The sequence below is a fragment of the Solea senegalensis genome, linkage group LG16 (genome assembly GCF_019176455.1).
Source record: "Solea senegalensis isolate Sse05_10M linkage group LG16, IFAPA_SoseM_1, whole genome shotgun sequence".
NCBI lineage: Eukaryota > Metazoa > Chordata > Actinopteri > Pleuronectiformes > Soleidae > Solea > Solea senegalensis.
In genome coordinates this window covers 19,888,639-19,915,772 of record NC_058036.1, presented here as the reverse complement: position 1 = coordinate 19,915,772, position 27,134 = coordinate 19,888,639, and the positions used below count along the sequence as shown (strand labels likewise).

At 41.7% G+C, this 27,134-nt stretch overlaps 1 protein-coding gene across 1 annotated transcript in view; it reads right to left on the bottom strand.

Annotated features, from left to right (window-relative positions):
• The window catches only part of eipr1 (EARP complex and GARP complex interacting protein 1), a 41,220-nt gene extending 14,190 nt beyond the window's left edge, over positions 1 to 27,030 (bottom strand). The window contains exons 1-6 of the mRNA XM_044046868.1: positions 26,853 to 27,030; positions 26,541 to 26,624; positions 21,380 to 21,512; positions 18,140 to 18,296; positions 12,443 to 12,542; positions 5,712 to 5,848 (exon numbers count right to left, since the gene is read on the bottom strand). Coding sequence (XP_043902803.1) covers positions 5,712 to 5,848; positions 12,443 to 12,542; positions 18,140 to 18,296; positions 21,380 to 21,512; positions 26,541 to 26,624; positions 26,853 to 26,894 — 653 coding nt within the window. The 5' untranslated portion in view covers positions 26,895 to 27,030. The remainder of the gene's footprint in view (positions 1 to 5,711; positions 5,849 to 12,442; positions 12,543 to 18,139; positions 18,297 to 21,379; positions 21,513 to 26,540; positions 26,625 to 26,852) is intronic.
• Between the last annotated feature and the right edge of the window lie 104 nt (positions 27,031 to 27,134).

The following is a 27,134-nucleotide window of genomic DNA, read 5'->3' as shown; positions in this document are numbered from 1 at the left end:
ATCGTTTACCATGGGTACCCTATCATTATGACATGCCGAGGCGCTGCCAAATTCGGTGAATAGGTGGAAAGAAAAGGCTGTTTTTGGAGAGGTGACACAGAGAGCGAGCGGGAGCCTGTGTTGAGGTAAAAGGATGAGCAGTTTCACAGTTGGCTTTTTAACCTGAACGATGAAGAGGTAAATAGGACTACTATTAATCATTTTTTCCGTCTTTTACACACTTTCAGTATGCACTTATTGGGCTCCTTATCTATCTTGCTCCATTTCCGTTCGACGCTCCCTGGCTTACACACATTTCCGCAGCGACGTCTGTTCATTGAAGGCACACAAAAAAAAAACAACTTGTCAAACAAAGTGCAGTATTTAAATGTTAGAATATAATATCAAGAATTTTAACGTTATTTACGAAGCACTTTAAAAACAACAACAGCTGAAACAAAGTGCAGCACAACAGAGATTTATAAATAAAACACATTTTGAATGTGAGCATTTTAGTTGTAGTCTTCAAATGAGTTTGCGTTCATGCATGTTTGTGTGGAGTTTGTCTAAAATTGGAAAAGTCTAAGATGTGACACACACACACATAGCAGTCTAGTAACGACACTCACAGACACACAACATAAGCTCCTTACCCTACCCTTGGACCACTTTCTGAGCTTTAGAAGTTATTTGGTCCTCTCAAAAATGTACGTACAAGCACACACACACACACACACAGAGAGAGCTGTGTAATAGCTGACAGACCTGCAGCTATACCATGCACTGCAGGGTGCATACTGAAAAGCAGTGCAGTGCTGCAGTGAAGCATGGACTTTTTACACCTTCCCTGTGGTTTGTACGTGCATGTGTGTGTGTGTGTGTGTGCATGTCTGCAGTAGGCTGCGAGAACGAATTTCCGCTTTTTGTGGGTGAAGACGTGATTTTTGGGTTAGGGTCAGACATTTAGTCGTGATGGTTAATGTCAGGGGATGCATTGTGTCTATGCGTGTCTTCAACGTAAAGCCAACAGTTGATGGTTTCAATCCCTTCTAATGAAAAGCAATTTGTCACACACGTGTCACTCTCTATAGCACTTTTACATAAGGTCTTGCAGTCTTGAGACCATTTAAAAGAAATCCAACAGTTTATAGAGAAAAATAGGAAGCGAAAGAAGTAGTGGATGAAAAAGTCATATTGTTCTTCGTAAAAAAATGTACATTATTTGCACATCACGGGAACTCAAAATGCGACCAAGCACTGAAACATGACCTTTTAAAAAAAAATAAAATAAAACAGATTGATGTAAAAGACCTGGTCTAGAAATCACAACAGTATCCAGGGATTGGTTTCTGAATAATGTAAAAAGACAGGCAGAGGAGCCGTGAAAATGTGTCAGGATTTTCCATTAAACACCACTTTCTGTCCCCGGTATCGTTGCAGAGTATTCTATAATTTACATAATGCTGCATATTACATCAGTACAAACCAGAACAGGAGCCGTATTTGTTTTATAAGTAGTGTTATCTTTACAAATTTTGAACGCACTGTGTCTGGGAAGATGGGAGCTGTAGATACATCGCTCCTCTACAGGATATTAGACTAACGTCAGGTGGGTGCTACTGCAGTGGGTGACAAGCCCTGGGACCTGGGGGGCGGGGGAAGAGAAGTGTTTGCTGTGTGTGTTTGTGTGGGTTTGAGGGGGACACCTCAAGAGTTTGTCTGAGGATGCAGTGGAGCGTGCAGCGAGGCAGCCATCACACAGCTGCCACACCGACCGGACACACACACACACACACACAGACAAAGAACTCCCAGGCAGGACGCATTTATGTACAGGCATGAGTGCACAATCCCACACACACACACACACACAGACACACAAAAGCAGAAAGGTACACACAGCACAGAGCAAACCCAGGCACTTGTCACATCCAAGTCACAAACTCAAACACACACACACTCAGACAAATGTGACTCACTGCTCACTCACATTTGCAAGCTTTTACACTTCCAACCACTTCACACTTGCACACCCCTCGTGCACGCCTGAACACACTCACACACACAGTACTATTGGCTGGTGTCCGTGTTTATCTAAGCCCTCGGACTGTAGGGTGATTCATTCAGTAAATGGCTGCAATGTATAAATGACAAAAAACACAGGAACCACAGAACTATTATTATAAAACGCACACATATTTAGAGTTTGCATTTTACATTTCAAAATGTTTATGGCTTTCAGGAAAACCACCATGACTGATTAATCTGCCACTTATCACACGACGGAGCCCAGAAATTAGATTTTAAATATTGTTTGTAACAACACAATGTAAATACGGTTTGTTCATCTTGAAACTGCAAGTTTCTCCTTTTTAAAAGCACATTAAACAGGTCAATATCAGCCCATTTAAGTGACACGAAGCACTGTGGATATTGAGCGTTTTTGTTCTTACCAGAGTAGAGAGGCTGCTCCAGCAACTCTCTTTAATCCAATGCAGGAGCAAACAGTCAGCAGTGCATTCAATCATTCAATTCCTCGTTCATGACATTACTTTGTAACGTATGCTGAATGTGCTTTTGCTGTGGAAAAAGAAGCCACAACTAAACCCTGCCGGAGTTCTCACTCTGTGTGTTAACATGCATGTTAAAAGTCAGATTTTAGTCGGACTAAGACATTCATTTTGGTTTTGTTAGTCCGACTAAGATAGAGCTAATCTTAGTTGGACTAACAAACCTGGATAATACGATCCATTCATTTCTTGCGGTGCATATCTTTATCTTATACGTCAAATATTTTGGTCGTATGTTACCATACTCGTTTAGAATAACGAGGTGGAATGGTGAAACAATAAGTACATGCAGTCTTCATGATGTTTCCCAATTTTCAACTACTTGCAGTCAGGAGAAACAAAGTGAAGAGGCTGAATGTTAAGTATTTAAAATGGCAAAAGGTCATTCTACATTCACTCATTTATCCAATTTCAGCTGACAAGTGGGTGAGAGGTGGTGTACGCGCTGGACATGTCACTCACCTTTGAACGGAGACAAACAACCGTTCACGCTCGCATTCACACCTGCGATGGTCAATTTACAGCCTCCACGTAATCTAACCCCAATCTGCATGTCTTTGAACTGTGGGAGGAAGCTGAACCGCGCACAGAAAACATTCCCCGACACCGGGAGAACAATGTGCACCATCGTCTGACAACACCTAGTGTCTTCTTCGTCATAATCTCTGATATTAGAGATGAGATGGCCGTATCTGCCAACAAGCCCTGTGCTGCTGCCCCCTCTTTCCCTTTGTGCCAACGGCCATATAAGTACTGTTGCATCTTTCAAAATAGCACAGCAGGGGGAGAATAGCCAAAACAGAACATACAGGAACTCTTTAATTTATTATGTCGCTGACAGGGAGTTATATCAATGATTCAGCCATCTTATCTTAGCCTGTGATGTGCATCTTGTAAATATATTCTCTCATTCCGTCTCTCCCCCTCCCTCTCTCGCCTTCACCCAGCACCACTCTCAATCTCTTCAGCACTTTGCCGTTATCGCGGCGATCGATAGCGAGGTGATTATTATTCTTCTAGCAGAGCCCCACACATTCTGACCTCAGTCATAGCGGATCTCAGAAAACATGGAAAACAAACGCGCGCACTCACAGCCGCACAGCGCGAGCTGGAGGTTGTGAGGTGGGCTGATGATAACCTGCAGTTACAAGGTTAATGTGTGAGAGTACGACGCTCCGTGTCAAACAGCAACATGAGTGTTCCTCACACACTTCATCAGACTCATGAGCGGCAGACACAATACGCCGTAACCGGACAATGAAGCCGACTGGGACCGCTGCTTTCCTCGCATTTTATCCTACACGCCCCCATTAAATGGCAAATATTTAGTCGGTATTAGTCAGTAGCGACACAATGCACAATGCTGCCATTTTTATTTTACTGCCAAAATATCAAAGCAATCTGACCAAGCATTCGATGGTAGTGGTGGAAGTGTAGGGGCTGCAGAAAATGAAAAGATAGCATGAAAACGCTGGCATATCTTCTGTCACTGGGGTTAGCTGATAATAAATAAGCAATGTTGCAGACAATCATTTCCTGAGATATACTTTAAATATGTTCTTAACTGTTCTTTGCAGCTGAGAAACATGTGATGTGATGTGTTTCCTCCATTTGTTAAGCTGTAAAGCAAATAAAAGTACGGAGGGTTGGAAATACCCTGGTCCAACATTCAGAAGCGTCACAAACTAGAGCTGAAACAATTACCAATTGTCAACTATTTTCATAAACGATGGGTTTGAAGCTTTTTTTCATGATTAAAAACAAGATTTCTGATTGTTTCAGCTTCTTAAATGTGAATATTTGCTTTGTTTCTTTGCTCCATAAAACAAAGAAGTTTGTGGACAAAAACAAGAGATTTGAGAACATCATCCTTTACAGGTTTGACAAACACTGATCACCATTTTTTAACGACCAGGTCAATCGACAGGTTAATCGATCAAAAAAAGAATCGTTAGTTGCAGCTCTATCACAAACGTATCATTAGTTCATTATTCTTCAAGTAACCGAGTCCGATATCCAGCCATAATAACAACGTGAAACAGCATAATTCAATTTGATGTCATTGACTGCAAAACATATTAAAATGACATAATATGACTGTACAAGACATTTTATTTTAAGATTTGCAGCAATCACTAACTTGGCATGATGGTTCACATTACATGCACATTTCTGTGTAGTGCACAAGAATATCTTGTGCTAACTAATGTAAATACTGAGGGTTAATCTTTAACTTACATGACTCATTTCTGTCAGATTTAGAGGTCTGCTGTCGGAAATCGTCTCACTGGTTTTCAGTCAAGTGCGTGTGGAATTTCGTCACCTTAATACTGAGTGGCGCAGCTTATGAAAAACATGTTGGCGTTCCTGAATTTTAAATTAGAACAAACTCCCCCAATCTCTCAATCAAAACAACAACAACAACAACAACAACAACAGCAGCAGCAGCAGACCTAGTTCCAACAACATGAGAAAGCAGTGTGGGATCATGGGAATGGTTATCTTGTTGCGTCCTATGGTTCCCCTGTGTGCTTGCTCTTTATTGGGAGAGCTATGATGGCAGAACACGCAGCAAATGGCACTGAGTAGTTATCACCCATTAGCGACAAATACACACAATAAAATGGGGAAAAAACAAAACACACTGGCTAACATCACAGGATACCTCACGATACGCTACACAACAAAACGTCCGTGTACAGGATTTATTCACAACAAAGTGTATAAAGTCCATGTACTGAACGTGGACGTGGCATCTCATAACGCAGCTTTCTCCACCATCATCCCGCTGTAAACTCCCTCTCCTTCAGCCAACGAGAGAGACATTAAGTCGCGATGAGCAGCAAGTGAAACGAGCAGGGACTTCAGGGTGCCATCATTTGTGGCTCTGGCGTATCGATGATCATATCGTGTGAGGAAGGACGACAATATCCTGTATCACCAAACCAATTTTTGACCCACCCCTACTAACTATTATGACGCTTTCACCCGGAGGTTATAGCAGAGACGGATAAAGCACATTTTAAAAAGTGACCAAAATGAAACAGGAATACAGACTTACAGAGCATTGGAAACAAAAAAAATAAGATCATAAAGGCAAATACCTGACAAATACCTGCATAATGTACGCAGAACATCAGCCCTAGAAAGTCACAAACTCACCTCATAGTGCGAAGGTCCCAGCCTCGGATGGCGGTGTCGTTTGCCGTGGCGAGCTGACTGCAGTTGTGATGCGGGCTCCACTTGCCTGAGATGAACTTCAGCTGGCCTTTACCCTCCAATGTGGCAGTGCTGGAGACCTGCAGCCACACAGAAACCTCATTATGAACACCTCCTAAGACGGGAGACCAATTACATCCAAATACCTGCGACTGATTTGGCCTCTGCAGCACTAAGCATTGTTAAGCCATTTTCTCTGCAGGCCACACTTAAGCCCGGCTTCATTCAGTCCCTCTCTGTGGTGATATTTTGGGCATTACTGGCAAACTGAGTGCCTGCAGTTTTACATCACACTGAAACATGTACACACACACACACACACACAAGCATTATTACATCTGCAAACCTTGCCGTTAATAATGAGCTCAAAATGTAATTTATTCTGATTCAGTCTTCATTCACAAGTCATTTACACTTGAAACAACCTTTTTTTTTTAATATGACCATCTGTCTGAAAAATATGGTGAAACAACTTGTTCAGCAAAGATAATCTCACGCCTGCCTTTTTTCATTATTATTATTATTATTATTATTATTGTTGTTCTTGCAGCCATATAGACTGTTTATGTGAAGTCAATCACAGGAAAGGGGGCGTAACCACAGGCGTGACTTTGCTGGTGGCAAAAACAACTTCAGCCAACACGTCACGTGATCTATAATGCCAGTTATGAACCATTTTCCCGAGGAGTTAAAGGTTTCAATTGTTAGTTTAGAGGAAAATAGACGAGTGTCCACATGAGTGGACACTGGTGTGTTAGAGAGGCTGATAGTGTCCAACAGGAGCCTGGTTACAGGTCTTTATATTTTACGATTTCATTTTAAAACTTTATTTCATATATATATACTGTATATATATTATTATTATTATCATTTATTTATTATTTATATTTTATTTTGTTACATATATGATCACATATGTATATACACTCGGTTAAGCAAAGCTGCTGCACCATTATATATATATATAAATAAATATTTTTTCCACAAACACAGTGGACGTGATAATTGCAGCGTGTCAGACATGTGCAGCCCTCAGTACACATTCTGGTCATGTGATGGCCGTGGTGTCTCTCTCTCACGACACATGTTTACTAAATCATTTATGTGATTTTCTGATGTTTGATCCAGTGATTTTGACCAATATTGGAACAAAGTGTCAGATTTCCTATTTTTTATTTCCTCTCAGTCTGCACTAAACCTGTAGCTAGAAGTAAAAACCAAACACTAATGAATGCATCTCCTTAATATGCAGAGCCACCCTCTCCTGCAGTACGCTCCAACCTATAGATTAGAATGTTCTCAGTTTAAGTTTTTCCGACCGGACCCATAATAGCAAGAACCCCCAGTGTGGAGACGGGGGTGGGGGGATAGCCTGCACTAGACTCCTCTACAGTCTGCTGCTCAGTCAGCAGACCCACTGACCCCTGCCTCTCTTTAGTCCCACGGTGGAGATCTGCTCAGAATTACTTGTGGGTACAAACATTAGTGCAGTTTAGCAGAAATGAAGTCAGGTTTGTTTGTTTTTTTTTAAACAAATGACAAGCTTGTCACTTGATATTAAAGCTGCTGTATGTACTTAACAGAGCAACGACAAAGGTGAAATGAATCAAAGTCAAAACACTTCTTTGGTCTCTCATTTATCACTTCATCAGGCTACTATACAACTGCAGTACAATTAATCCTTCAGGCTGGCTATGGAAAGGATCGTCTCTCCCTTAAATTATGATGCATCTAAGAATTCAAAAAAGCAGCATCACCCTGCTTCATTTTTCTTTGCTCGCTGACTATCTATGGGGTTTTTATCCTGATCTCTCTCTCTCCCTTTCCAATCCACCCCGCCCCACCACCGCTCTCCCACCCTCTCTGCCGTCTATGCCTGTCGGAGCAGGGATCATCGATCGCCCCGTCACCGCACAGCTCCCTGGTACACTCTCATTATTTCAGCTAGAGAAGACAGAGGGAGAGCGAGCGAGAGAGAGACAGGCCAACCGAGCAGAAAGGAGGGAGGGAGGTACGCCGAGAAAGAATAACAGAGAGGATAAAAGGAAGGAGAACAAAGACGGAAGAAAAAAGGGATAAAAAAAAAAGGGAAGGAGCTGAAAAAAGGTGGCAAAGGATAGGGGACCGATAAAATCAGACGGAAAGAGAAGCAGCGTTTTCTCTGTGGCCTTGATGTAAAATTCCATGACTTTTCCATGAATTTTCATGATTCAAACATGGAGCCTCTTTAAACTAAAAATATTCCTGCTTCTTGGTTTATAATATCTTCGTCATTTTTTTTATAGCATTTTTTTTAAGAGTTGCTAAGCATACCATGCTGAAGAAAAGTAAAATGTCAGTTTTTGGGCAGCGTGTACGTCAACGTCCTTGAGCTCTTGAAGTCATTATTGTGCATTTACTGAGTCAACTAAACAAACAGGGAGCAGAAGCGGTTTCAATATGATCCCCTGGGTCTGATTTGATTTGAATTGACAGATCTCACCACATTCAGTCGTGTTTCTCCTGTACTGACCCAAGACATGCTTCACCCCCCCCACCACATCTGACTGGACACTTTAACGCAAGAGTCCTTGAGAAAAGGACGAGTGACTGGACAAAAATGTGATATTCAATAACGCTTAATGACATAAACAAAGCTGCATATCGAGGCAGAGGAAAAATTCACACAGGGTTAAAGGATAAGGTTCCAGAAAATGCCTTTACTAATTTTCAATTTGTCATGAAATATTTCTGTCAATAGACAAAAGTGTGTTTCCATTTTTGACCAGGTTTCTGTGGGGAAGACAGAATCTTCATGCAGAACAAGAATCTACTAAAGCTGGCATCTTCCTGCGACGTGACACATTTCATGAATTCAAAAAGTGTCCCTGAAATCTTCAGAGAATTGATCAAGTTCCCTTTACCCCCACCTGCAGAGAACAGGAGCTCGGCAAGCACAATCAGTGGGAGGTCTCGAGCAGGAGTCTCCCACTCTGCGGCGACGCCGGTGCGGTGATGCGGAAGAGCCGGAGCTCCGTGCATCCCAGGTTCCCAGCTTTATTAGTGCACTAACCAAATTAGGGGCCCTAACAAGGCAGCACACACCACACGAGGGGACACATTCATTTAGGAAGCAAGCTGTACAAAAGCAAAGCTATCTGTCAAATAGCCATGCATGTATGCTACGTGGTACAGAGAGTGTGTATACAAGTATATGTATATGTGACAGTGTGTGTGTGTGTGTATACTTGTATCTCTTATCTCTCTAGGACCGTTTTTTGGCACAAATACTGACTCCTAACAACTCATTTCTAAGGAACTAGTTAATTTGAGGGCTAAGATTTGAATTGCGGTGATAGGTTAAGGTTTGGGTTAAGGCCTTCACTGGTTAGGTTTAAGAATAAAGCTTCGGCTGCTCAAATAAAAGGAAGTCGATTCAGAAGAATAGTTGCACAAACCTGTGTGTGTGAGCAGATGTGCAGGGCAGGGTGTGTGGGTGTGCCATGAGCCAGTAGAAATGTTCCACCAGTGATTCTAATTGATGAGCCATGCACACAAAGACGCACACACACACACACACACACATGCACAGAGACACAAATCTTATTTCAAACAATGCACACTGGTATGTTTATGTAAATGGTTGTTGCTTATATACATACGTATATATGCATACACAGAGGCAAACACCCACATGGAACACAGACACACACACAAATCTAGGCCAGGCCCATGAGAGAGAGAGAGAGAGAGAGAGAGAGGGAGAGAGAGAGAGAGAGATGCGTCCACACTGCAGCTGGACATGGCTCGCGATGAACACATCACACTCTGACAGATAGGGGGATAGAGGAGAGTGGGATGAAAGGAGGGAGGGAGAGAGGGAGGGAGGGAGAGAAGGCGATTAGCATTCCCATCAGCAGTGGAGGAATTTGTCTTGGTTGCCAAGTTCCCTCTCTCCTCATCAGTCCCACTCTCTTTCCTTTTCCATATCTCCACTTGTCCTCTCTCCTAATCTCCATCTTTGTAATCAGCAGGGCCCCCTCATTGCTCCCTCATTTTCCATCCTCTTCCATCTTCCCCTTCTCATTATATACTTTCTTGTGCATCACTTCCCACCTCCTCTCTCTCTCTTCCTCTCCTCCCTCAATACAGGATTTATGTGTTGACCACTGTGAGTGTCAAAGGACGGGATCAACAACCGATTCGCCCTCCTGGTCTTAATCGACCTCACACAGGGATGACTGCACTGGACACACACACACACACACACACACACACACACACACACACACACACACACACACACAGGCACACGTGCATGCACTAATGCAAAACAGTCACCGAGAGTAGAATATGGAGTCTCTGTCATTCACAGTCAAGTTATCATGTTGATGAAGCCCAAATTGAAATGATTGCATTAATTTTTCCAGGTCATTAAACACGATTCAACCTTCTCAACCGAAATGTAAACGTCTGAACGTCCACCAGGGGAGACACTGTCTCCTGCAGCGCTGTCAGACATCGTGGTCTGTTGTGAGATAAATGTGACGGCGTTGTTGGCTGTAATCCTGGCCAGCTGAAGAACATGACGCTGAAGAACAACCTTCCGACTGACATTTCTTGGCACAGTGCATTTAAATTTGATTAAAACTAATTCATCAGGGAGTTTGTGCATATCATAATTACGTACATCCTTTCGGCAAACACACACACACACACAACCAGTAGGTATTTAATGAGGAACACCATGCTAATACAGTGTAGACCCTCCCTTTGCTCTCAGGACTCTAGAATTTCCAGGTTTTCCTCAACAATGTGAAAATGAACGATGAATATTGTCATGTTCACATGAGTGACTCAGTGATGATGGAGGAAAGTCACAGTAGGAGAATCCAACTAATCAAATGAATGACGACAGACTGAGCGTCCTCAGCTTCACGGTCACACTGTCCTGACTTACATGAACCGACCAGAACGCGACACCAGTGCTTTTTCCCTGCTGTGCAAAGGACCCTCAGTATGAATGATGCATATCCCAGAATCTTTAACAAATGCATATAAAGCCTAAATGGGAAGTTCTAACCTCAATTTGCCAACAGAGCTGGAAACTGTCAACAAGCGACGCAGATGAAACAATGCTAGCTTGAAGCTAATATCCATATACATTAGGCGCGGTGGCCTCGGGCCACGTTCTGAAGGAAGATAAATGAACGTGGTCGACTTCTCCATCACCCTGGAATATGACAAACCTCCATAATTCAATATTCAAATCACATGGTTTTTTATTTGCCCGCTCTTAGCATATATACAGTACAGACAACAGACGGCGCCATCTAGTGAACAGAGACAGCGCAACGTCACATTGAACTTAATCACTGTGATTTTAACTGTCATTAATGTGAACGTGAGTCCAGTCTCACGAGTCAACAAGTGTGTACATGCGTTTATCTTAACTGTAACTAGAGATTCTTCACAAAGGTCAGATTACTGAGTTCACATGAGCATGAGCACACACACACACACACACACACACACTGACTAACACACTTGTATCTAGTCTGGTTGCCCTTTATGTGAATCTTTCAACGAGCACATGAATTACTAATGACCCACCACATTCTGCCATCGCTCATGGCTTCTAATGGAACAACACACACACTCGTGGAAGCGTGGACTAACACAGCACTCTATTACTCCTTCCTCACTCGCGCACACACCTGACATACACCATTATCTACAGTCTTTGAATGCATAATGGCCGTTTTAATTGCAACGCTGGCTGGAGACGGTGAATTTACAGTGAGGCAGCCTCTTCACCTTGCATTAGGAGAGACACGGCTTAAAATGAACCAAAGACAAGTGCTTACACTATATTCAGCTACAGGTGATTGATTTTTTTAGTTTTTTTCTTTTCAGACAACTAAAACCCATCCTCTTATATTTTTACCGGTTCGTCTTCCACACAGCGTTTCCCAATTTAACAGAAAACAGCCAACAACCTTGTTATCAAATGTTTTGCTAAGTGAGCTATGATCACTGAATAGGAAGCAAATGAAAAAAAAAGAAAAAAGGAAGCTATTATTAAGTCCTTCTCAAAAAGAAACCAGGAACAATGTAACCACAACAACTAAACTAACTCCCCTTTTGACACTGCAGCACAGATTATACAAAACTGGACAACAGAACTGGCCAGTCATTCTAATGGGAAATTTAAAAATAAATCAATAAAGTTTTATTTCTCTCCCTCCCTCAGTGTCTGGTTCAGCTTGCTTGCACACGTGCGATGGTGGAAAGGAGAAGAAGAATTAGTTGGAAAGCAACAACCCTACTTTTTCAACCTTAATAGGATTGTATGTCCATAAATATGTCGCTCACAATGTTCAACACTGCAAAAATACCAGCATATGCAGCCGTTTCAGAATGATCTGATGACGCCGGGTGGAGTTTGTGTATTTTTAATAGTATAATTGGAAACACTACACACACTGAATGATTTTTCCTCAAAGTTTTACTCATCGTCGGACAGACAGAATAAAAAAAGAAGGAGAAGGAACACTCTGCAGTTGTATCAGAGAAAGTCTGTTTCCCTCTGATGACACCTCGATGATATGGTGGTTATCAAATAATGAGTTAGCTACTGTGCTGTGCGATATAGAGTATGTGTGTGTGTGATTGTGTGTGCGTGTGTGTCCTACCTTGGCCTGTGTGGAGCTCTCTTGCAGGTCCCAGACTAGTGCATGGTTATCAGCCAACGATATCACATGCTTGCCATCACCCATGGGCTCCCACAGGACACTGTAAAAACACACACACTTGTATTGGTAAGAAGGTAATGCATTTTCTAACCTCTGCAATGAAATGTCTAATCCAACCTTTACCAGACCTAAACTTCAAACCTAATTCTAACCAGTGTTAACTCTCAAATATCCATTTGAATTTGGGACAATTGGCCCTTGCTCCAACATCAGGACAGGCACACAGGACCCCGCACACTCATGTATACATAAGAAAACATGTCTTTGGATTCCTGTAAAATACATATATTGTTGATTGGCAGTAATTTGTTGAACACTACTGAACAAGCCTGAAGGTCTGCAGATTTATGAGGAAAACTAACTAAATGCTAAAGTCAGCATACGAATATACAGTACCTATGATGCAACAGTGCTTATGCAAATCATTTAGCATGTTAGCATCCTAGCACAAAGGTATAGGGCCTATTAACCCAAGTTCTATTGCAAGTTTATTCCAATTAGGCCTGAAACAATTACTCGATTATGAATCGATTACTAAATTAATCGGCAACTATTTTGATAACAAAATTAGATTTCAGAAATTTCAAAATTTAACAACAGTTTTCTGATTTTTCAGCTTCTTAAATGTGAATATTTTCAGTTTTTTTTGCTCCTGGATTAATTGATGATGAAAATAATAGGAAGCATTTCACCCACACTGTTGACTCTCTCTGTAAGATCTCAACCTTACTCTGTAATTTGCATTATAGAGATAAAGTGTGTTACGAGTTCAATTGAAAACATGACGAAGAGACTGTTTAATTTCCACAAATTAGGCTACACTATCCTCACTTTGCCAAGAAATTGACGATATCATACAAGTTAGTACTTACTGCCAAATCCTGCAGCCCAATTCTGTCAATCTCGTTTTTGAAAGCAGCAGCGGGGTATAGAGTTGCCTCACTGGTGTTGAAAATGTGGTGGATTTAACTGCATACTTAGCTTTGATTCCTCCTTACACCATATTTTTTTCCTACAGAGTATTGATTCTGCACCACAAGCTTCTTGGAGATGTGATTCTCCACTTTGCTCTACATAAAGTACTTACTCTACACACAAACCTTAGGGACATTACCATACCTGACCTGATATGCTATAGAGCCCAAACGGTTGCTTTATAATTCCCTTGGTGTGGTGTTGAAATCACTTGTTGTTTGTTTTTAGTCTGGACGGGTTTCACGGCTAAATACAGAAACACATCTACTGTACATGCTCTAAGAAAGTGAGAGTGCTTTTAACTCCGAGCTCGGCTGACTTTAAAAGCAGTATATCAGCAAAGTCAGAGACCTGGCAATAAGCTAAACATAACCTTGGCCTGGAAACCGTCAAAGCACTTGTTCAGGTTGTGATTTAGTGTGACTTGAAGAAAACAAACCTGTCTAAATATGGGGTAAAGGGGGGGGGTGTAAAATGACAGAGCGGTGCAGACCTCTCTATCTGCACCGCTCTGTCTGAAGGTTTGGTCCGTCGTCGTAGCTGCATAAGAGATTTGCAAAATGCAGTTCATTTTAAAGTCTCATCAATTAAACAACTCTATTTCCATGAACTAGGTCAGTTTGAAACAGCATAAACAATGCCAGTGTTCCAGAGAGAGAGCGTATGTTGTAGAAGGTGAGAGTGTGAGACGGAGATAAAGGAAATGACGGAGGAAGAAGTTACTACGAAGAATTTCATCCAAGTTTCATATAGTCTCTTTGTAGAGGTGAAGTGGGAAGAAAAATGGAAGGAAGGAGGGAGGGACTGAGGGAACGAGGGAGGCAGAGAGGAGCTGTGTTTATAAGGACTGTAAATTCTTGGCTGGTGAGGGACATCTTTTACTGTCCTCCTGAGGGGCAGGAAGTCATGGGCTTGGGATGTACACATGCAAACATGATCAGTCAGATTTGGAGGACACTATATTGACTTACATTCACTTGCCTGGAGGCAACACTGATACATTTAGATGTTGGAAATATAATATCTCAAAGCCAGTTCACACCACATGATTTTCAGCCAAATAATCCACTCCATGATGAGTTTCTCCCGTCCCAGGTAATTGCCCCAATCGGCTTGTGATCAGAGTGAAATATATAAAGACATCTCATTTCCAACATGCTGGAGATTCTGCGACAACTCAAGCCACTCCAGGCTATCAGACGCCAGGATGGGCTGACGGCGGCTTACACTGAAAGAAGACAGCAGCCGTTCATCAAAAAATGCAACGCTAAAAAGGTGACAGATCACAGACAGCAGTGCTACAACAGAAGCACAGAGGTCAAAGTGTAGACGCGAAAGCAGGCTAAATTAAGCCTGGCTTTTCCAATTATCCCTCATGTCAGCTGCCATGTATGTTTTTCATGACCGTGAGTTTTTGTCATGTCATGTCATATCATGTCAAGCGCGTGACCCCCCCCGATGCTGGTCACCCACGCACACACGGGGAGAACATGCAAACTCCATGCAGAAAGGCCCTTGTTCCAACCGGGGCTCGAACCCGGGTCTTCTCGCTGCAAGGCGAGAGTGCTAACCACTACACCGAGTAATTATTTATTCACATAATTTTAATTAGGGCAGAACAATTAATCCAAATTTTATTGAAATCGCAATACGGCGTACTGCAATTTGTTCTGTCTGTCTGTTAAAGCCAAAATGTGTGTCAAAATTTCATTTTAGATGACTTATTGTCCGGTTCTATACACATCTTATTCTACAGACTGAAGAGAACACATTTGTTTCTCGCAGATCTGCACAAATATCGCACAGTAATCGTTTTAAATATGTTTTTCGAATGAAAATGACAATTCCCTCTGATATCGCGAATCATATCGCAATCGCAATTCCTGTCAAAATAATCACAATTAGATATTTATTCAAAATCGTTCAGCCCTTTTATATTTTAATTGTCCTTTAGTGAACCCACTATTTGACTAAACGTCACCGAGATATGACCAGCATTTGTTTGCAAACCTGCAAAACCACCGTCTTAATCTAGGAAAGAAAGAAAGAAAGAAGGAAAGAAAGAAAGAAAGAAAGAAAGAACAGTACTGGATCAGAAGCAAAGGACAGAGACGAGATCAGAGGTGAGGACCAGGTAAAACGTCCTCACTCCCTAACTTTTTTGGTCCTCACAAAGCCACACACACACACACACACACACCTCAGCATGAGAGCCCTCTACTGGAGTTCATTGATTGTGACTGAAGGACCTTCACAGTGAAAATTGCATTTAGTGATGAAAAAGCCTCTGGCCCTCACACGCATACACACTTTTGCACGACCAGGCCCACGTACACATAAAAACTCAGTGATATTATCACCACAGAGGAAAGAGAAATACACTCCCACATGTTCGAGTGACGACCTGAAAGCTGTCCACTTGAAATTATTGCACACATTGTATATGATTGTACTCATGTGTGTGCACAAACACAGCAAACACCTCCCACCCCCTCCTGTCACACCCACTTTGGAAAATCAACCTTGTTACTTCTTGTACTTTACCATTCCCTCCCAGGGCTCTGATTGGCTCAAATGGCTCCACAGGAATCGATTTTGTGAGACTGGCACACGGCTCCTGAATCCAAACCAAGTGCAAAAAAAACCACCTGATTTTTTTGTTCTCTTTAACGCTGTTTATAATATTTCCATTCAGAGCACGTTTCACAACAGGGTAGAGGCTCAAATGTTTGCCCACCCAAACAATGAGGGGGATTTGGGGGGGGAAGAAGAAAGTGTTATTGTCGGGGAGAACGGACGGACAACAGTGAGTGGAAAACACACACGCATGAAGGATGCTGGCTACATGAGGGCACGCGAGTGACAGCGGACACGTGAGAAACACAAAAGCCTTGTAAGAATACAAACTCTCATCACACCAGTCTTTGCAACTAATCGATTATTTTCTCGGTTAATCGATTATTATTAATCGTTTGGTCCATAAAATATCGGAAAACCTTAAAAAATGTTGATCGGTGTTCGTCAAACATCGAAATGAAGATGTTCTCAAATGTCTTGTTTTGTCCACAAACCAAAATGATTGACTTTTAACGATTTCTTTGTTATCCAGAGCAAAGAAATGAAGGAAATACTCACATTTAAGAAGCTTAAACAATCGGAAATCTTGTTTTGATTGTGAGAAAAGCTTCAAACTGATTAATCGATTATCAAAACAAGTTTAATTTAGATTAATAATCGCTTCATGGATTAATTGTTTCAGCTCTAGCCTGCTTACCCACAAACACACAGTACAGTATTATCTGTGTGTGTGTGTGTACGTAGAACCTCATTTCTGAGGAACTGGTTTCAGTTTCACTGCGGTTACGTGAAAGCGTGAGCTGGTTATGGCTTTAAGTTGGGGGATAAAACTTTGTTTAGGGCTGACTAAATGAATGCAAGTCAAAGAGAGCCTTTAAAAGAACAACTGTGCAAACCTGTGTGTGTGTGTGTCATGGAGAGATGGAAGAGGTGGGCAGCAGACCAAAGCCATCCATCTAAAGAAGCCAATAGTGCACAGCATAAGCTATAGGCTTCACAGCCACATACACACACACACACACACACACACAGTGTGGTGCCCTTGTAGGGGTTACAGCTCCGAGGGTGTAAAGATGGTGGACCCCAGAGCCATCAATCTTTACCCAGCAGCTTAGCTTGACCTACCCTCTGACACACACACACACACACACACACACACACACGCTATACCGTATCCAGTACACATACTTGGATATACTGACCCCACATATATAAAGCCCCCCCAGTTTCAACACACAAGCGCAGAACAGAAACCACGTTGCCCGAGCATCCCGCCCTCCTCTCTCTTTTTCTTCTTCTTCTTCTTCTTCTTCTCGTCACTCCATTGTCCTCTCCACGTTATTTATCTCTGCCTCACAGGCACCTGCTACTGTACGCGGCGCGCTAAATGACGGGCTGCCTCTCGAATTGATAGCGATCACGAGGCAACCAATTAACAGCGAACTTAAAAGGAGAACGACCATTGATTTTCATTCTCATAGGCAGTGAATTGTAGCAGGGCCTCCGTGCACATGCAGGAGCTCCGAGTGCAAGACAAAAGGATTGGGCTGCAAATACAATACGAGGTGCCGGGCCAGTCCATAGTCTGAGCCAAAAGACAAATTAAAATGCACACATGGAGGAGATAAATCGAGAGATGATGAGATAACTGTCAAATATATTATGTATTATTATTATTATTATAAGTGAATGTTAGGTGATAGTTAAGTAACTCAAAGTCAGCTCATTTCCTTTTGGCTTCAAATGCACTTTCAACTGATGAAAACCACACTAGTGTGGAAAAAACAAACATCTAAGTCGCCCGTCAAAATATGGAATTTTTAAGATTATAATGCTTGATATTCATGGTATAATTATAATAGTTTACTTCATTTCTATTAAAAAAATCAAATGTAACAACCCCTTGTGCAAATACTGGAATACAGGAGGAAAAACACATAATAAATAATTGTACTTGCATCACTTGTACACTTGTAACTCTGAAGCTGTGATCATACAATATTATACATAATCATTTAATGCTTTTGTTCAGTATGAATGCACCATTATGGCCGGTTGCCCTATTGTCCCCCCAGCAACACCTACCAGGCAGCGTTGCCATGGGCACTGTCGTCGAGGTGACAGAGCAGCTCCAGGGTTTGCGGGTTGTGGGCGGTGTCATCAGGTGACTCGTGGCTACCTGTGTCCCAGTCGGTGGGCATCCGCCATACTGCCGCACAGGAAACCACTCTGCTGTCGCTGGCTGGAGAGGGACGACACACACACACACACACACACACACGTCATTTACAGTGTGTGTGTGTGTGTGTGTGTGTGTATAATTCAGAGACATTCGTACACTCCCTTGATATCTACATCCCAAATTTGTTATTTTGGCACATGCAAACCATAGCCAGAGCTGCTAATTGGAACCAGTGGAGTAAATGTAAAAGTGATACAGTAATTGGAATAAAAGTTTGAGGCTGGAGGGCAAAACTTAGCAGAGAGAGAGAGAGAGAAAGCAGAAAGAGCGAGAGAGCAAACAGAGAGAGCAAAAGAGCCTAATTTCTTTTTGGTGTAGCTATTGACAGTGTGTGGGCAGGCGTTGGGCAATGAAACACTGGCGTTAGGCCTATTTGTCAAATTAAAAAGCAACGTGGTGTGAGTCCACAGGCTCTGAGTGGTTTTAGACAACCTTGCATTTGAAGAATGTGGGCAAGCAATCATCTTGAACAAAAGCCCTATATACCCACATACTAGAGCACTGGTGGGAGGCGGCGCGGACTCACTGTAGCAATGCAGTCGTGTGCATTTGCGAGTGTTTGAATGCACCGTATATATACAGTGTGTGTCGACGTGTGTGTGTGTGAGCAGCAGTGCGTAGTCCTAGACTCAGCCTGGTCTGGAATGGCTGTCACTGTGTGAACTCAAGCATGTAGGAATCACCTGACAGGGGACGAGAGACAGTGGGAGAAAAGAGGAGGGGAGCGGGGGAAGAGGGAGGTGTGGGAGTATCGTCCTGCCATATACTGTGTAGAAATACAAATGCATGTACTTTTCCCGTTTCCTCCCGTAGACAAATGAGAATATATTGCCACTAGGGGGCAACTCCACGGGCTGAAAAAATAACTCCACTTAGTTCTTCCCTGTTGCTACGATATACTCTTATACACAATCGGGCTGCAAATAATGATTATTTTCATAATCGATTACTAGTTTGGTCTGTAAAATGTGGAAAATGATGAATAATGTTTATCAGTGATGAACCAGATGATGAAGATGTTTGTTTTCAGTTTTAATGAATTTAACAAGCTGAAAAATCATCATTTTCATAATCGGTTAATCTGTCGATTATTCTCTCGATTAATCGAGTAATCGTTTGGTCCATGAAATGTTGAAAAATGCCGATCGGTGTTTGTCAAACCTGGAAATGATGATGCTCTCAAATGTCTTGTTTTCAAAGAAACTAGAAAATATTCACATTTAAGAAGCTGAAACAATCAGGAATCTTGTTGAAATAATGGAAAAAGCTTCAAACCGATCAGTCAATTATCAAAATAGTTGACGATTAATTTAGTAATCGATTAAAAAACGATGAGTAATTGTTTCAGCTCTAGAAAGCTTTTTTCAAAAAACTCTCAAACTGATTAATCGATTATCGATATAGTTGTGATTCATTTAGTAATCGCTTAAAAAAGGATTAATCCAATAATAAAAAACAACAGCCCTTTTGAAAAGGGATGCATGATTGCTTTACGTAACAGCAATATCTATAACAAATGTGGCACCTGCAAAGGTTTTCCATCAGTTTCAGGTCCGGTGAGTGAGAAGTCACTGAAGAACACTTAGCTTAATTTTCATCTCCATGAAAGCAGTTTGAGACGACTTTTGCTTTGTGACATGCTACATTATCACACTGCAAATGAGTCATTAGAGGATAGTAAATTATCGCCATAAAGGGATGCACATGGTCAGCATCAACGCCCAGATAGGCTCTGGCATTTAAACCAAGATTGATTGGTATTAAGGGACCAAAATGAACCACGAAAACACTCTCCACACCATTTCCCTTTCTGCAGCCTGTGTTTTCACATCACTCTGGACCATTATCGTTACAGTATTTATGGAAGAGAAAAAAAAAAAGAGAGAACACAAGTTGTTGTTTTTCACAGTGCACTCAGACATTAGTAAGAGGAAGAGCAAAACAAATACGCTCACTAATGAAGTGAGCACCATGTACTGGGCTAATCTTTCACATTTCTGCGAGCGATCACACCGTGCGTCACGCAAAATAACAAAGTAAAACGAGACTCGTAGTAAATAGATATTGGCCTGAAAAATGCAAATTTTTTTATTGTTCATTTAGTTTAGCGCTGTGCAGCACGTCCACTGACAACCACAGGTGAGTGCTTTGTCACTGCTGGTACACACAGGCTGTGGTTCACCAGGAGATTGGTGAATTACATATAATGCACACAGTCATTTCAGAGTTGTGTGGACGAAACCAATCGGAGACTTGGACGTCTGATAAGCTGAAGACACTCTGCAGTGTTGTCCCAAAGAATAATCATCACAGGAACATACTGTACTACCTTTTCTCTCATGACATCAGCAGAACTTGTCATGTTACCAGAATATAATAAAAGTGAAATATTATACACATGTAATTGGTGAAGACTTGTATGAACACATATTGACTCCAGATCAGCCAATTTCTGTGATATGCAGTTGCATTTGTTCATGTTAATAAATGACCAATGTCAAGGATAAGGAAGAGCATCACTATCATGCTTTTGCTCTGGGAAACCTGATGGTAGTGTATGTTTATGTTCACTGAGGATTATGTGAGAAAACACTGTTTATCTATCTCTGGGCCTTTAAAGCGGGTTCTTCTGGTTTGAAGTATTTCTCCTGTACAACAAATTCTAGGACTATTGTAGATTCTTTTCTGGTTTAACTGTTAGAGAAAACCACACATGTCACCTTCAAGGCCTCTTCTTTTTTTTGCCCGACCGTGACTTTTCAGCTGCTATTATTACCCCTCATGTGGGCCATCATGTCCACACATTAGTATCGATTCAATCAGTGTCTGAACACGACGTCTCGCACAGCCGCCGCTATCAGACATGTAAAGACGGGTCACCTGTTAACGACTATGAGCAATTACACGTTCCACGCTAAAGTCGGCTGAGCTCGAACCTCAGTATGAGGCCAAGTGATGGAAAGGAAATAAAGATACATTATGCAAAGGAAAAGAGACAAAGAAACAAAAACAGAGAGGGGGAAACATGATGCATCAAGAGGCAGATAATGGAGGCAGAGCCATAAGGAAACAGTGGGACTCACTTTTGTTGTAGCAGGTGGTAAGCACAGCCTTATCTGCAGGACTGGCGCCAATGTGCCATATCTCCCCAGCTTGGTGCAGAAGGACATTCTTATTAATGATGTTATTCTCATCATCAAAGTCAATGATGTGGATCTAGAAGTAACAGAGATGCAGAGAGACAGACACAGTGAGAGAGAGAGAGAGAGAGAGAGATGAAGCTGGAGATGTGTGCACTTCCTTCCACAGACGAACCAACAGTTCAAAGCATCACTCATATCCTCTGATTCCCTCAAAAAAAAGAAGGTTCCTCTTTTTAATATGACAGTAAATATAATTTCATGTCAGGCGTCGCTTTGGTCCCCCGCCCCTGCCCCCACCAGCTTCACACAGCTGAAGATTTTTCATCTTGATTTGGCCTTTAAAGTGTCAATTAAGGCACTTTAAAAAGTCACATTTGATTCCTATGAGCTCTGCGTATGACAAGTGAGGGGGTGTTGGGTCAGAGGAAAAACACAGCACAGTTTTTGTTTTTAAAGACAAATGGCCCGATTGAATCAAACTGAGCATGGGGCACACTCTCCAAGACGTTTAGCGTTAGTATGAACGCAGCTGACGTCTGATATGCTCATCTGGATACAAATGGTTTTCAAACACAGTTAGTAAGGATGTAGCCTAGCTCTGATGTTAATTCTCTGTATAATACACGAGTGGGTGTGTGAGTGCATAAAGTTGGAGCTGGGAAGTCTTAGCATAAACAATGAAGGCAGAAGGAAATTACTTGCCTAGCTCAGACTTAAATGGAAAATAACCTCCGAATGTTGTAAAGAAAGCGAAAAAAAAAATACTTTCAAAAATGTAAAACCTTTTCTTTACAGTACTTAAATACCGACTATCGCTTTGTGGAGGAAAGTGTGATGCAGTTATGTCTCTGAAGTGTGGGTCTCCTTGATATGATTCAATAAAGGTGCAGGGACAACTTACAAGGGTGAAAAGTATATGGTTTCCATTGAATCTCGTCACAACTAAACTGAGGTCAACAAGTGCTAAATTAAATGATTCTAAACCGGTGGAGAAATTTAAATTATGAAAATCTGAGGTGGAAAAAAAAAACCTTGAACAATGATCGTGAACATTAAATCAAACTCTAAACACTAAATCTACTGCGAGTGCTACTATACTGTACACATTTTACTGACATTTTTTCCTCACATATTTGGAATTCATTTGGATTCAGGACGCAAAAGATAAATGCCAGGACACGTCCACAGTTACACCTACATCTCTTCATAACACTCAACTATAAACCCTTTTATGGAGGTGCGGCTCCTTGACCTGCAGTAATGCCGAGGCCTTGACTGCACTCGAAAACACAATTAACAGCTGTGAAGTCTTCATTGCGGTTTAGTTGAACAAACAGGACAAACTTTTACACATAAACTTAATGGAAACTCCTCCATGAGCTCTTTTCATTAGATGGAAATCTATTCTATGAGGGCCCTCGACTGCATGCAGTTCAGGGCCCGTAATGCCGTAAAACAGTGAGGGCCTCAAGGTTTGATCAGACAATATATGGCAGTTCCCCCCATATGAGAGACACTTACAGCACCTCAGGAGACCGTTAATGGGGTCGCACTGGACAATAACTCCTGCTAGGCATTTCCACTCCCCTAGCCTGTACTATTTTAACAGGCAGAACAAGAGGATGAAAGGAGGAGGAGGAGGAGGAGGAGGAGAGCATTGGAGCAGCAGCATCCTTCAGCTTTTTCAAAGTCAGCTAGGCAGCTATTAACCTTGGGTTGGACTGCATCGAGCAAAAAATTATTACGCAAAGTTATAATTTTATGGTAGTGGAGGAGCGGTACAAATAAATTCAGGCTGGCGGGACAGGGTAATTGGAAGGACTAGTAATAGGGTCCCCCAAAATGAACTCAGGTGTGAGGGGAGAAAGAAGTTCAAACCCTCCCTCCCCCGAGTGATTTATCCGCCATTGCTCCAGGCTCCGGGAGGGAGTGACTCATAGCCTTCAGCCACTTGGGCAGCCTGCCCAGTGCTGTTAATTATGTGCCGATGGCGGGATGAATTGAGGCAGCAAGGTGGAGATGAGGGAGACGAAGACAGGGTAAGAGAGGGATAAAGCCGGGCTGGCTCGTAGCCCCCACTTAAAGCGTCTCTCCTCTAAAGCTCTTGAGCCGCACAGATGACAGTGAGCAGGGTGGAGGAGACGCATGCGGGTGAGAGGTGCCAAGCGCGGGCGCTTTATCTCGTTAGCAGCCTTAAATGCCACGCCGACGCTTCCTCCGATCTGTCATTCCAACTATTGGTCTCCAAGGGATTTGAGAGGTGCACGGCGAGTTAAGAGAGGCATTTCCGACCTGCAATATGCTTAATGGGAGGTGTAGAGGCCAGCAGGCTTATGGTACAGCAGAAGCTATCAGGGCTGAAATGTCAATCTAAAACACATTTTTCATATTGTGAGTTCAAACTCAGACAAAGTGAACGAGCCAATGTTGGCCAGCAAACTTCATCAGGGCTTTATGATTATTGGAAAATGAAAATCGGAGCGCGCCGACTTAACTGAGGAGTCGTCCGGAAAACGGAGAAAATGAAAAATGTTCCCCATTAGGCTTTACAGCTTTGGATATAATCTGACACTGACATTAGAAAAGAAAGCACAAGTCAATACAGATATTTTCCTAAGTTTTGTTTCGGAACGTACAGAGACTTATGACACCTTGAAATGTCGGTATTTTCTTTTTTATATGTTTGGTCTGAAGCACATTGAGGCCAAAGGCATCTTCAGCTCTGCCTCCTGCTGTTGAGTCAGTGCCACTGTCTCCAAGCCATACATCATAGTGGACCATCTTGTAGACCTTCCCTTTCACTTTTACATACAGTGTACAAATCTGTGTATATTGTGTATAAGTTGTGTTGGCGATGCTGGAGAAACCAAACAAACAGGTTCCTTCAGACGTCCCTTCACAGTCATGCCCCTAAAGCACATGCTTGCTGTGCATGTGCAATGCTATCTGTGTACTATCAGAAAGAAAGCACTACATTAGTGATGCTGCAAGTCACAATTGAGCAAATATAGAAGACACAGGTGAGGACATGTAAAATAGTTAGATGAATTGATATTGATATTGAGTATTGCACAGGAACGCGATCAGAGAGGGCAAACCTCCGCCAAGGATGCTCAGTCTCCAACAGTGTCAATACAATTCATCGCCAAAACTTAATAACCTCTTCTTTGGGGCCATAAGCTACATCCTCTGAAAACGGGATCAATATCTGTTCTTGACTTTTCGAGTGATGCCGCTACTCACAAACAGACAAACAATGGAAAAAAATAGAACCTCCTCGGTGAAGGTGATAATCATCACACAGATCGACTGGGACGCATTGTCACTATTCCCAAAAAGCACTGTTTCTACACTAGACTTGGACTGAACTCTGTCTGCAGTGCCAGTTTTCACGCTGAAGTCTGCCAGAAAATTGACTTGTTTCTATCCATGCACAAATCTCTCTCGCTCTCTCTCTCTCTCTCACACACACACACACTTTCATCCTTCTCCCCCTCTTGCTCCCTGAGAGCTAATTATTTCTCCCCCCATTTAGAGCCAACTGTTTCTGTCATCTGTCTCTTTAATGACCTGTGAATGCAAGTATGCATGCAAGCGCACGCTCTCACTCTCTCTCCCGCATACACTGACACGCGGCGATGAGGAAAGTGATATTAATTATAAATCAACTAATAATATAACAATTTTTGATAAGTGATTAACTATTTTATTAGTGAACAGACTATTTGATTAATCAATTAGTCCATTGTCATAAAATCAATCTGCATTTACACTACTTCAAGAAATAAAAAAGAATCTCGAATATTTAAGACCAAAAGAAATGAGTACAAATTTGAAGATAACTTGATACTGACCCTCAAACTTCCACAGATGATCTTAGCCTCTCCAACTTGACTTTACCCATACTATACTCCCTTATTTGAATTTTAATAGTTCATGGGTGATATTACTTATCTTTTGACAATTGACAAACCCTTTATTAATGACCAAATAGTCACCTGACAGAAAAGCAATCTAAATGCAACTACTTCAAGCAATAAGCAAGAATCTTAAATAGCTAAGACTTAAACACTTACATTAAATTGCTATACCTTTGTAGTTTATATTAGTGCATAATACATTTGGGTTTTAGATGGTTGGTTTCAAAAAAAAGTGTAGATGCTGGTGTGCACTGTGGGATTCTGCACAATTGAAGTTCTGTGGACTAAACAATTACAGACTATTGAGAGTTTCAATCAATATTTTTGACTTTCGATTTGCCAGAGAAAATTGGAACCAACTATCTGTTAAGTCTTAGATTAAATCAGAAAATTAGATTAGATCATCCCTCAGAGATGATCTTAGCCTCTCACAACAGACAACAGGGATACAATAGGTCATGCATTTTACATTTAACGTACATTTCACAGCTAAGCCAAATCTGTTTGCCTGTATTCTGAGAGAGGATGTTTGTGACTTTATTGCACTCTGTCTGAGTACTGTACTTGCTCTAATTCTATATTTCATTTTCAACTGTAAAATCACCTACAGGCCATGTGGAATGCAGCTTTTCATTTTAGACTCAAGGCACAAATCTCCCCCATCTTGGGTTCTTATGATGCTGGAAGAATTACAGTACAAACTGCAAAACTGAAAATCCAACCATGTAACTGTAGCTTGGGATTGTTGGTGAACTTGTATTAGGTTTTTGTTTGGTTTCGTTAAACTAATGTACAATACATTTCTGAAACACTAACATCTTGTGAACACACTTAAATGTACCATCTGATCATGGGGAAAAAGAAATCTGGAACACAATTTCAGCCTTGTATGTATCTCAGAACAGAAATTAACATTAGAGGCATGCAGCGATGGCTGCCACTTTTTAAATGATGATAACTCTAATTTGATAAAGGTAAAAACACATTTGACTTAACTCATGTTTGCTTTTTCGTTGACCTGCATAACCATTTAAAAATATCCTTGTATTGTCTTTTCCAGCTGTGTTATGTGTCTCTAAAGAGGACACCACACGGTCAACAGTAGTGAATGGTGTGGTTGTCTGCAGCCTCCTCCAGTTCATCAGGATTTCTAATGAATCTGCCATGCACTATGTCATTACCTGGTTATCAAATTTCAGTGACTGTGTGCCCACGAGAAACCGAATGGCATCTGTCTCAGCTGTCTGGGAAGTCAGTGCCCGAGCCTGCAAAGTAAATACAACAGTACATGTCAGCCCCAGTCCATTCACATGAATGAATGAATGAATGAATGAAACAGAATTCGGTGAAACATTACAACATATAATCATTAAAACAGACGGTGCAATGATGCCACTGGGTGACAACAGAATAGAATAGAATAGACAGAATAGGAAAGATAATAGCTAACGTTAGCTATCAGCCAGGGATATGGCGTAGTTTGAAAGGTTTACCTGGAATTCGAGCCCATAAATAACAGGTGCGTCGTCCTCCATTTTATGTTCGTTGGGAGAGGTAACGCTTGTCCGTATCCTTATAAAAGCGTCGCCTTACGATGACAACATTTAAAACATGATTACTTCTGTCGATCTGTGCAAAACACAACACAGTAGTAGCACTTCCGCGATTTCAAAAATGGCTAAAAAGGAATCGTGCGGCAGAAATGCGTAACGGTGGTCAAGTAACGTTGCCTACGCAATTTAAACTACGTAGAAGAAATTAGGAATACCAAAAAC